Here is a 12,239-nt window from a genome sequence, read left to right as displayed (position 1 = left end):
AAAAATATGCACTTTTTCACTCCATCTACCAGGAGAATGAGAAAATATGCCATATTGGGTTCAGAACAAACTAGTACAAGTTGCACATCCTGCATCATTCCCAAGGAGCCAAATCCTCTTGTTTCCAAAGAAGAGCATCCAAAAACCATCAACCAAGCCAGGTCCATCCCACCAGCCATGGGTGATGCTGGGTGGCCCCATGCTCTGCACCTTGGGGGTGCTGGGGCTGCCCATGGGCTCTGGCACATGCCAGCCCAGCTCCACCCTCAGCTTCCAGCACAGTGTCCAACATTTTGGTGAGATAAGTGATTTAAATAATTATAATAATGATAAAAACCCTTCAACATGTTTCTGCAGGGAACTATAGGTATTTTCTGGGGGTTGAAAAGTTTCAGATCAAATTAAGTGAAGCGCATACGGAAGCATTCTTATATTAAAATAAAGCATCTCTGCCAGGTGTTTCAGCAGGATATTGATCACAGAAATTTCACTCTTCCACAAACAGAACCAATTTCCAACTGTTTAAAAATTCATCCAAAGCCATATTTATTTCTTCTAATGCTGTTTTCTCCCATTCTAGGTTCCCGTACCCATTAGCTAGTTGGGGAACAACATGTTAAGCAGTTTAGTAAGTCACAAATAATGGGAAAACTTTTTATGGCTAGTATTTTTTTTTCTTCTTTAAGTGCAAGGCTGGTTCCTGAGAGGCAATTCCACCTCCACCAGAGCCTGAGGAACCAGCTGGCCCAGCCCTGGCCAATGTCCCTGGCATGGGGCAGGACAGGCCCCTCACCTGCACCCACCTGCCTGGGCCAGGGCAGCCAAGGCTCCCCCACACCCTGGGCATGGCACAAGCAAGGCAAAAATCTCAAGGAAAAAGAAAAAGAAAAACAAAACAAAAAAAAGAAACCCAAAAAACCCCAAACAAACAAAAAACCCAACCGCCCTCCCCACAACCAGCCACAGAACTAGTTAAATAACCCAAACCAAGAACTAGTTAAATAACCCAAACCAAGAACCACAGTGGGCCAACCTCGTTTTATCTGCATTAACCCCTCCACAAATGCAGGCACTTTTTAGATAAACCACGTTGTTAACGACATCTTCTCTCACACGACCAGGCCGTGCACAGGCTCCCAGCGCGTCACATAGGCCGGCACGGTGCGATGGGTTTGATGTCACGGCCTACAATTAAAGTCTCTTTTGTCTGTGGCTTTATCATCAATATTAGACACTGAAGGCATCTCCTCATATCAAAGGGTAACACCACTCATTCCCTTAACCCAAGGAGAGCCAGCAGCAGTTCCTGCGTGTTCACACACGGCCATTACACCTCAATATCCAAGGGCAGGCAAATATTTTAAGTCAATACAAGAAGTCTCGGCTACAGGGAGCCCGACGCCTTCCTGGGTTAATTCAGACAGGGTGACAGGCCGTGATTTACAGGGACAGCCCAATTTCTGCCTGTCATCAGGCCGGGCAGTGCCTGGTTAGCACGCCGGCAGCGCTGGGTCGGCTCCACAGCCCTCACCCAAAGGCAGCAAAAAAATAATAAAGAATATTTTGATCTTGTTCGCCCTGAAGTATCTGTTCCAGCTAAAAAAAACAAGAAGAATTAAAAAGTCTCCCCTTCCCTGCATCTTATTCCAGAAGGCATTAAAAAAAATAAAAAAATAAAAGAAAAAAGCTTTGCATATGGCTGAGACAAATGACACAGGTTAAAATTGCTTTAAGAAATGCCCAGGGGCTTTTCCCACACAAGATCAGACGCACAGTCTCACAGCACTGCCTGAAGTATCTTGTGCCTGGAGCCCATGTTCCCTTCTCGCTGCCTTTTTCATTCCAACAAGCCTCAGCCCGACAGCCCCGCTCCCCCTCCCCACAGCCTGCGTCTCCAAACCAGTGCCACTACACGGCAAAAATCACCTTAAGCTCAAATATCCTCGTTTCCCACCGAAAAGCTGCTCATCCCTCCAGCTACGCTGTAAAACCACAGAGCCCCATCTGTCACGGACAGGGTCCACAGCCCTCGGTCTGTGCCTACAGATAACACCGAAATTCACCCTCTGTGCAGCATGTCAGGCTGAGAAAGCAGGTAGAAAATAACGCCTAAAGGACCCTAACGCTGCCCAGCCCACGCTGGCCTGGGCTCCCCGTCACCGGCCGAGGGGCCCGCGGGTCTGCCGGTTAACGGGGCATCTGCATCCCCCGACCTGCCTACGCAAATAACCTGATGGGCTTGATATTATATCACCATCCGCCAGCTTGCCAGCGTGCTTTGGTTCGATTAGGATTAGGGGGAGGATTTCAGTTTTATTATTATTATTATTTTATTTTTTTTAAAAAAGGATGCACAGGTTCAGTGCATCCTCCTTCCTCCACCATTGCTTTTAAAACTCCAGCGATCCCGAAAGACATGCTCAGATCATCACCTACCTTCCATCATGGTGGCAGAATTGCATTCCTCAATTTCCAAGGAGCCTGAAAAAAAAAAAAAAAAATACAGGAGAACACGATCCTGATTACCAGATGCTTCAAATCAAACGCCTCCGATCCTCGGCTCGCTTAGCTGCCGGAATAATAAGGAGACAAAACCCCAAAGCCCCAGGTTAGAGGCGGGCCATGGATGCTGCTGAGCCTGTATCACCTCCAGGATCCCCGGAGGATGCTGAGAGAAAGGGAGGACGAGGCGGCTGGGCCCGGGTGCTGCCAGCAGCGCAGCCCGTCCCTCCCGCCCGCACCTCGTCACACGCGTGCTCGCTCCCGACGCGACCCCCCCTGGGAACACACCAACCTATTTCCCATTTTTTCCCACCCCCCCCCCCCAACTTTCACCCAAAGCATCACCCCCTCTTCGTACCTCGTGACGCACTTCCCCTCCCTCTAATCCTATCGCAGCGGCTGGGGGAACCGGATTAATTCCCAGGCGCTGTCAGATTAGGGGCGTGCTGGGAAGGTGGGGGGGGAATAAATAAATAAATCCAGGGTGGATGAGGCAGCGGAGCTTGCGGGTGCGAGCTTGGGCGAGCAGAAGGGCTGGAGCTGGGTGCGCGTCCACGGGCCCTCCTCGCCTCTCCCGCAGCCATTCAAGAGAGAAACCCACGGGGCTGACGTCACATCGCCACCAATTAGCCCCGAAAGGGTGATGAGGGAGACATTTCTCCCCGACCGCCTTCCAAGAGCGTCCGGGAATTAATTTCACTTGAAGAGCTGCTGAAGCATCGCCGGAGCGGGGAACAAAAGAGGCTGGGGAGGGAGGACGGGGCTGCAAGAGCTGACACCCCCCGTCTCCATCACCCCAGCCAGATGCTATGAGCCTGTCCCCCCAAACTGCCACATCCCCCCCTTTCTCTCTGCCAGCCCCAGCATCCAAAGCCTCCCCTCGCCCTGGGCAGCCCCCCAAGCCCCCCACGGGCTGTGCCACCCCCATTCCTCAGAGCTGCTACAAAGGCGGGGGGGTTTGGCTGGAGGTGACAGGCAATGCCAGCGTAGGAGTTACGTGGGACACTACGAGGATTACCCCAGTAAATATGCGAGATACAAAATTGGTTCTGGCAAATCTGGCTTTAACCAGCTCCAAAAATTCAGTTATATTATTTTTTTTTTGCTGGCAGAAAAGATGCTTTCAAACCCCTGACACTGAAGCAATCCCCGCGCACGGCTGCGAGCACAGGACCCACGTCCCTGGTGTGCCCATCTGGAACAGCACCCACCGCTGCAAGGGACAGTGTCAGTCTGTCCCCAAGGCCACCACTGCAGCTCAGCACCCAACCCACACGCACAGAGGAGCTGCCCCCCCACCCCTGCTCCCCGCTGGGCACAACCAGCCCGTTTCAGCACTTGCAAATGCAGCTTTGCAGCCTGACCTTGTCTCTGGGATGGAAACTTAACTCCTACCTCTCACCCTGCATCACCATCTTTAGAACCCACCCCAGTCAGCCACGCGCATTTCTCGGGGCTTCACCCTGCTCACAGGCAGGGAGAGCAATACCTGCATCATTTTTCCCATTAAAAAGATAAAAATCCATTTTTTTTCCTCTTTTTCCCCATTAAAAAAATCCCAAAGCCAAGCACCTCTGAGGGTTTGGACACTCCAGTGGGGAAATGAGCTTCAACACCACAACAGAGTCCCCAGCATTGAGTGTCTCCAGCCCCAAAGCATCCCCAGCCCCCACCCACCCCAGCCAGGGTGAAATGCCACCACACGCCCGGGATTATTTAACAGATGGTTTGTTTAATCCCACAAGGAGCTCCTGCCACCTGCCCCAGCTGCCTGCACTTTCAGCAGTGGCACAGGAAAGGGTGCCCAGCGCCTTCAGGAAATCTGTTTGTAACCCCAGTGTGAGCGCAACGTGCTGAGCATTGCCCCACTGCCCCCCAAACCTGCACCAAAACGCACGAGGAGCCAGGCTGGCACACGTGGCTGGATGCCCAGGTGATGGGCACGCACCTGCTGTGTCCAAATCCCCACCAGACACACCAAAATAACAGTTTTCCTCTGAAATCACAGAATCAATGAGGTTGGAAGAGTCCTCTGGGATCATCGAGTCCAACCGCTGCCCTGACACCACCATGGCAACTAGACCAGGGCACTAAGTGCCATGTCCAGGCTTTTCTTAAACCCCTCCAGAGATGGTGACTCCACCACCTCCCTGGGCAGCCCCTTCCAATGGCTAATGACCCTTGCTCAGAAGAAATGCTTCCTAATGGCCAACCTGACCCTCCCCTGGCCAAGCTTGAGGCTGTGTCCTCTTGTCCTAGCGCTGGTTGCCTGGGAGAAGAGGCCGACTCCCACTCTGCTACAACCTCCCTTCAGGTAGTTGTAGAATGCACTAAGGTCACCTCTGAGCCTCCTCTTCTCCAGGCTAAACACCCCCAGCTCCCTCAGCCATTCCTCATAGGTCAGACCCTCCAGACCCTGCCCCGGCTTGGTCGCCCTCCTCTGGACTCGCTCTAACCCCTCAACGTCTTTCTTGAAGTGCATCCATGTAGCTGTGGCACAGCAGGGCATGGTGCGGCTGGAGCCATCCACCCAGGAGGGACCCAGCAGCCCACAACCCTTGTGATGCTCCTCGGCAGGGCTGATATTCCTTAAACAAGCAAGAAGAGCTGTAACCTCCCCTGCAACCCCCCCTCCCAAGGTGGGAAATGGGTAAATAAATTATCTTCACCCAACTCCTCTGTTTTGGTGCTGTTACGGCAACTACCACATTGCACCGGCATCAGTGCAGGTGGGAAACTCACGGGTTATCGCTAACCACGGCGCACCCCAGCTTCACTCGGCTCTGCTGGATGTCTCAACCTTATGAAATAACTCCTGGCACGTGGCAAGACCGAAACTCATCCTCCTGAGGGCAAAATTAACCCCGCACGAACGACACCACGAACCGGCTCTTCCCAAAGCCTGGAGGCATGGGGAGAACTGGGTCCAGCCATCTCCCCGGGGAGGGCAGTGTGCCGGCAAGGCCCCCTCATTTCAGGGTAAAATTGGTATTTATGGATTTCCAAATGATTTCCAAGCACGCTAGCTGACACAAGGCCCCTCCTGAAGGATCCGCGTCAGGAGGCTGCGAGGAAACATCGACAGGCAAAGTCAACGGCAGTAAAGAAAAAAAAAGAAAAAGGGCAGAAAATGAGTCACGGGCGTGCGTTACTCATAGCCGAGCGGAGTCATGCTCCAGGTACATGTGACAGGCGCCGCGGGAGCGGGGGAGCCCGGCTCGTGCCCCGGCCGGGGACACGGTGGCCCTGGGGCGGGCGAGGAGCACGGCGCGGACGGGGATTTGCTAAATACGGCTCCAATCCGCCCGCCTCACGCCCTGGCAAATCCCCCAGCATTAACGACGGGGACGGGCTGTTTACACCTCTGCGTCCGTGGCTCCACAGCCCTTTCTCTAAACCATAATTAAACCTTCACTAGAAATAGGCTCATCCATTCCAGGTGGAGCCATGGTGGACGAGGCCAGACCCCCCGGCAGCCTCGCTACCAGCAGCTCTCAGCACCACACAGCGCTCGGGATCTCTCCCCCATCACCTGCCAAATAGTTTAGTCTGCAGTCTACAACTACCTGAAGGGAGGTTGTAGTGGAGTGGGAGTCAGCCTCTTCTCCCAGGCAACTAGTGCTGGGACAAGAGGACACAGCCTCAAGCTTGGCCAGGGGAGGGTCAGGTTGGACATTAGGAAGCATTTCTTCTCAGCAAGGGTCATTAGCCATTGGAAGGGGCTGCCCAGGGAGGTGCTGGAGTCACCATCTCTGGAGGGGTTTAAGAAAAGACTGGACATGGCACTTAGTGCCATGGTCTAGTTGCCATGGTGGTGTCAGGGCAATGGTTGGACTCGATGATCCCAGAGGGCTCTTCCAACCTCATTGATTCTGTGAAATAGACTTGCCAGCAAAGTCCAACCATTTGCCTGTTCTCTTACACAATTAGTCTCTTCCACGCAGAGCACTGGAGGTTGGTGTGTGTTTGCTGGAGGTTATAAATCCCGGGATGCAGGAATCTTGCTGCAAATGGGGTTGTTTAGTCTGGAGAAAAGGAGGGAGAGGGGAGACCTTCTCGCTCTCTACAACCACCTGAAAGGAGGGTGTAGCAAGGTGGGTGTTGGTCTCTTCTCCCAAGTAACAAGCGATAGGACAAGAGGAAACAGCCTCAAGTGGTACCAGAGGAGGTTTAGATTGGAGATCAGGAAAAATTGCTTCACCGAAAGGGTTGTCAAGCCCTGGAACAGGCTGCCCAGGGCAGTGGTGGAGTCCCCATCCCAGGGGGATTCAAAAGCCATTTAGATGTGGTGCTGAGGGACATGGGCTAGTGGTGGGCTTGGCAGTGCTGGGTTAGAGGTTGGACTTGATCTTAAAGGTCCTTCCCAACCAAAATGATTCTGTGATTCTACAAAACGTGGGCGTTGGTGCTGTACTGTAGAGCAGCTAAAGGCAAACCCAAGCCCTTGCCTAGGCTGCCATTTGGGCTCTAATAAAGCGACATTTTTATGAGATTACTTGTTTAAAAGGCTTCTCCCTACCAGGGAAGGAGGCTGGGAGGCACAGGGTCCCACCAGGAGCATCTCACCCAAGTCCCCAGCGAGCCCAGGAGGGCATAGAGGCAGATCAGCCCATCAGCCAGGTCCTGAGCTCCAACCTTCTCGGAAACGCCGCTGCCCGTGAAGCTGAGCTGAAAAAGGCTGTGCCCTGAGATGCTACCAGGGAGAAGATGAAGGTGAAGGGAGGTAGAGACCTGCCTTGTGTTCCTCAACTTATAGGCCAGACATTTTTCTTCTGGAATCAATTCAAGGAATTCATGACTCTAATAACTCTTGTGTATCATTTGTCTTTATATCCCATCAACTTCAGCACTGCTCTTTCTTATATTCTCCAACACTTAAAAAATTAGATAAAACTAAAACAATGTATGAAACTATTCCTAAAGTTTTGAGAAAATAAATAATCAATCTTCTGAAGAGATGTGTCCAGTCATTTGGGATGCCTTGATCAGAAAGACCTGTATAGGGCTGACAAGATGCAACCTAAGGCAGATGCCTGTACTCTCAACCTCAGCTCTCTGTCTAGGGTGACTAGACTAGTTTTTATTTTAGATTAATAATAAGTGAGATATTAATCAGAATATGTGCTACTAAAACAGTATATATGAACTCGTAATAAGAAACATTTAACAATAATTAAACTGCCTAAAAGATGTGTAGAAGTTCTTCATTATAAATTTGATTATAGTGGCAAGAGCAAGATTCTGCAGTTAAGTTTAGCGTCCTCTCGTGTCCTAATTACTTTTTCAAATGTAATTGCTTTGTAAAGTTTAAAAAATTAGTTTAAAAATTCTTAAAATTTTAAAATTTGCACCTCACCCGCCGCGGGCACAGGGCCCCTCTCAGGACACAGCTGCTCCCCGCTCCACAACAAAGCCCGTTCCCTTCTGCTCTATTAGTTTGTTGCTCTATTCATCCCGGGTTTTCCCACGCACGAAGAGCTGCCAGGCCCTTTCCATCTCGGTGAGCTGCTCCGAGGAGGGCCCCCAAAGCACCCAGCCAGCACAGGCTGAGAACTGGCACAGCAGCATCCCCCCACAGGACCCCAAACCATCCTTGGTGCCAGCACCCCCCACCCCTTAATCACAACCACAGCACAGGTCACGACAGGGTTGGAAACGGGTGGTGGTTCCCCAAAACCGAGCGCGGCGCCTTGTGGGACCGACCGCCTCCATCACCGGGCACGAGCGGGGCACGGAGGGCAGCACGTACCCCCGTGGGGGAACCACCACTGCTCGGTGCCCCCAAACACTCACATTTCGCTGAGCGGCAGCCGGGTGCCCCATGGCACGGGGTGCTGGCGGAGTGAGGCACAACACGCCCGCTCAAGGAGCTGCTGGAGCCAGCTCTGCCTTAATTAATAACTATCGTGTGAGCAGAGTAAAGAGGCTACGCCCTGCGGTGCAGAGGCACGACGGGAGCCCCATGCATGCCCTGCGAGCTGCTCTGTATCACTCCAAATCACAGAATGACACAATCAATCAGGTTGGAAGAGCCCTCTGGGATCATCGAGTCCAACCATTGCCCTGACACCACCCCAGCAACTAGACCAGGGCACTAAGTGCCATGGCCAGGCTTTTCTTAAACCCCTCCAGAGATGGGGACTCCACCACCTCCCTGGGCAGCCCCTTCCAATGGCTAATGACCCTTGCTGAGAAGAAATGCTTCCTCATGTCCAACCTGAACCTCCCCTGGCCAAGCTTGAGGCTGTGCCCTCTTGTCCTAGCGCTGGTTGCCTGGGAGAAGAGGCCGACTCCCACTCCACTAAATCACACCGCAACGAGGCGCCACACTCAGAAATGCCCATTTCCCAGCACCACTAGTGGAGAAGGGACCAAAACCTACCTCAGCCCTCCCGGCAAAGTCACCTTCTGCACACACAGCCCCAGAGCTTACCTTCCTCTGCTCCCTCCTCTTCCTCCCAGCAAGCTCCCCTGCCCCAGGAGCTCCTCCTGGCCCACACCCCTGCTCAGTAGGGGCCCATCAGGTTAATTAATCACTTGCCCCACCACCCCAGCACCACACCCCAGCAGGACTAGGCACAGCTGGGGGCTGCCCGGGATGCTCTGGCCCCACCATCCTCCTGCACGTGGTGGGGACGGGGCTCCGAGCCCCAAACCCTGCCCCGGAGCCCCACATGCACCTGGGGTGTCACCACTGAAAGGGACAAAGAGTCTGACTGTTCAGAAAAGAGGCAGCAGAAGGAATATTCTTAATTGATTTTTTTTTTTTGCTAGAAAAAAGGCTTTTGGGAATGTTGCAAAAGTCCTCGTGCGCCCCACAGACACGGGGTGCTGCTGCCAGCAGCCCCGCTTCACACCGCACACCCAGCCCTACATATTATTAATCCCATTTTGGATTTGATCACTGAGGGGTCCAGCCTCGAGCTCGCTTTCAGGGTGGGAACGGCCATCCCCATGTGCCCCCGAGCCCGGGCAGGGGGTCAGCGTGGCACCCCGGCTCCTGATGCCTCGCTGGGCTGGGGGCACCCAGCAGCCAGCAGCCAGCATCCCCGTGGGGCACGGGGAAGGGGGAGCCTGATGCACACCCCTGCGCATGCACACACAAGGGACCCCCAAAATACCATTTCATCTGCTTCTGGCCAAAGAGATGGTCACTGTGTTTGACCCGCTGCGCCCCGAGGGTGGGAAGGGGCTCGGCAGCGTGCGGGGGTGAAGGTGCCACTGTCAGATGTGAAATAACCTCGATAGGAGCAGTGTCGGCTGAGGGGATTTCACAGAAACCTCGGTAGCCCCCAGGCAGAGGGTGCTGGTCGTGACTACCAGATCCAGCTGTGAAGGGATCCAGCTGTGAAGGGATCCAGCTGTGCAGTGATCCAGCTGTGCAGGGATCCAGCTGTGTGGGGATCCAGATGTATGGGGTTTCAGCTGTGCAGGGATCCAGATGTACAGGGATCCAGCTGTGCTCAGGCTCCATCTGCACAGGATCCAGCTGTGCGGGGCTCCAGCTCTGCAGGGCTCCAGCTGTGCTCAGGCTCCAGCTGTGCGAGGACCCAGCTGTGCAGGCTTCCAGCTGTGTGGGCCCACAACCTGGCATGTCTCCAGCTGTTTGGGGCCCCACCGTGGACTGCTCCAGCTGCCTGGGGCTCCAGCTGTGCATAGCTCCAGCTGTGCTCTGTGTGTGTCTCTGCTGTGCACGTCCCTGCTGCCCGTGTCCCTGCTCTGTCCCCCGCAGTGGCCATCCCGCTGTGCAGCCAGCCAGGGCCTCGGCAGATGGAGCTGTGCAGCTGCGTGTGGGCAGGATGGGGCTGTCCAGATGTGTCTGGGCAGGATGGGAGCTGTACAGCTGTGCAGACAGCTGTGCACAGGCAGGATGGGGCTGGCAGCGGGCGCTGCAGTGAGCTGAGCCCCGTCCCATGGGGTCCTGCGCTCCCTGGGGATGGGTCCCTGGCCCTGCCATTGTCACAGACTGAAACCCCCCTGCGGTGGGGCGGGGCTCTGCTTCTTTGCCCACCATCGTGTTGTAAAGGGGCTGCTGGGAAGGTGGCGAGGGGCTTTGGGGCGGCGGTGAGGGGGTGGGGGGGCTGTCCTCTTCCCAAAGCCCCGAGCAAACCCCATCGCCTCCCGAAACAGGGACCCTGGGCGGGCCTCAGCCCCTGCTGCGCGGAGGGCGAGGGGGTTTGGAGCCTGAAGCTCTTCATCCTTCCAGCCCTGCAGCCCTGCCCTGTGGAGGGTAATGGGATTTGCAGCCTGTTTCCCTGCATCCCTGTATCCCTGTTTCCCTGTTTCCCTCCATCCTTGTTTCCCTCCATCCCTGCAATCCCACTCTGCAGAGGGCAAGGTGGTTTGCAGCCTGCGTCCCTGCATCTCTGCATCCCTTTGCTGTCCCCAGCCTCCCGCAGCGCTGCAATGACAGGGGTGGTGAAGGTACCTGACCAGGACAGCAGAAATACCCACCACTAGACCAGAAACTGGTGTAGCGAGAGCAGGGGCAGGGATGCCCTTGGGGATGGGAGCCCTTGAGGACAGGAGTCTTTGGGGACAGGGACACCTTGGAGATGGGGAGCCTTTGGGGACAGGCTCCCTGTGTCACCCCAAAAGAGATGTTTGGGAGAGCTAGAACACCTAAATGCATCTTAAATCGCATCAGCTGGGCCACAACCTGCCCTGTCCCTCCCGGCCAGTGTCCCCGCTGCCAGACTGGGTGACCCACCTCCCCTCCGCACAGAAGCCACCGGTGCCACGAGCCCTCGGGCTCCGTTCCAGCACCGCAGACTCTGCGCTTTGGGCACCAGCCCCCAGCTCCTTCCTGTTTTTAACTACGAAACTGTCAGCACTTCGGCTTTTCAGTTCTCTTTTGTCATCTGTAGGACTTTTTGGTGAACTCTGAGCCAGTGGTGCTTGGATCCCCTTGGCCAGCAAACTGCTTTGCAAACCCTTACGCTTGGACTATGACCTGGGAAACGCTCCGTCCCGCTGGCTGGCACACCCAGGGACGCTGCCACCGACCACGGGGACATGGGGCATCCCCCATGGGAACGTGATGGGACCAGGGGGAAAAAATGACATGGAAAACTGACCCCACACCCAGGAGAGCCGGCACAGCGCCTGCGCGCCGTGGGAAACACAACAGAGCTGCTTTATTGTTTTATTTCTTTGCATCGTGGTTTCTATTAACAACGCCGACCTCCGGGTCAGAAGTTTCCTGGCAGCGGTGGGGGCTCTGTGAGACCCTTGTCCCTGGGCAGCCGGGAAGGGCTGATGCTGCCCCAGGGCTGATGCTCGTGGGGAGGGTTTGCAGCTGGTGGGAATCCCCCCCCGAAACCCCAGTGGGAAGCCGTGGCCTGGAGGGTGGCTGCCACCCGGTGCAGGGCTGTGGGTGACATCCGTCAGTGACACCAGCAGCGAGGAGGGGACAGCGAGTGATGTCCCCAACCCCCCTGGCTGGGCTGCAATCCCGCGCCATCGACCCCGCGCACACCCCAGCCCCTCCTGGCCCCCCCACCCCCAGCTGCACACCCAGTTGCAGACCCGGGAGCCATCCCCCTCTCCACACAAGCACCCTTTCTGCACCCTGGTTTGCTGCAGGTTGCATTTTTCATCCCATTTTCCCCCCCAATATCTGAGCAGCGGCGATTCCCAGCCCCTCTGGGTGCAGCCAGGACCTGCTGGGGGGTTGCTGGAGGCTGCACCCGTGGGGGGAGCACCGGGGAGGGGGGGCAGGCACCCATGGGCACCCC

General features: G+C 55.2%; 1 protein-coding gene across 1 annotated transcript in view; it reads right to left on the bottom strand.

The window, feature by feature from the left end:
• Positions 1 to 2,456, bottom strand: part of SGIP1 (SH3GL interacting endocytic adaptor 1) — a 46,732-nt gene extending 44,276 nt beyond the window's left edge. The window contains exon 1 of the mRNA XM_068405997.1: positions 2,437 to 2,456. Coding sequence (XP_068262098.1) covers positions 2,437 to 2,446 — 10 coding nt within the window. The 5' untranslated portion in view covers positions 2,447 to 2,456. The remainder of the gene's footprint in view (positions 1 to 2,436) is intronic.
• Positions 2,457 to 12,239: the final 9,783 nt, after the last annotated feature.

Source organism: Nyctibius grandis, chromosome 8 (genome assembly GCF_013368605.1).
Source record: "Nyctibius grandis isolate bNycGra1 chromosome 8, bNycGra1.pri, whole genome shotgun sequence".
In the NCBI taxonomy this organism is placed as follows: Eukaryota; Metazoa; Chordata; class Aves; order Nyctibiiformes; family Nyctibiidae; genus Nyctibius; species Nyctibius grandis.
The sequence above is the reverse complement of the archived record's forward strand: the minus strand, read 5'-3'. Positions and strand labels throughout refer to the sequence as shown.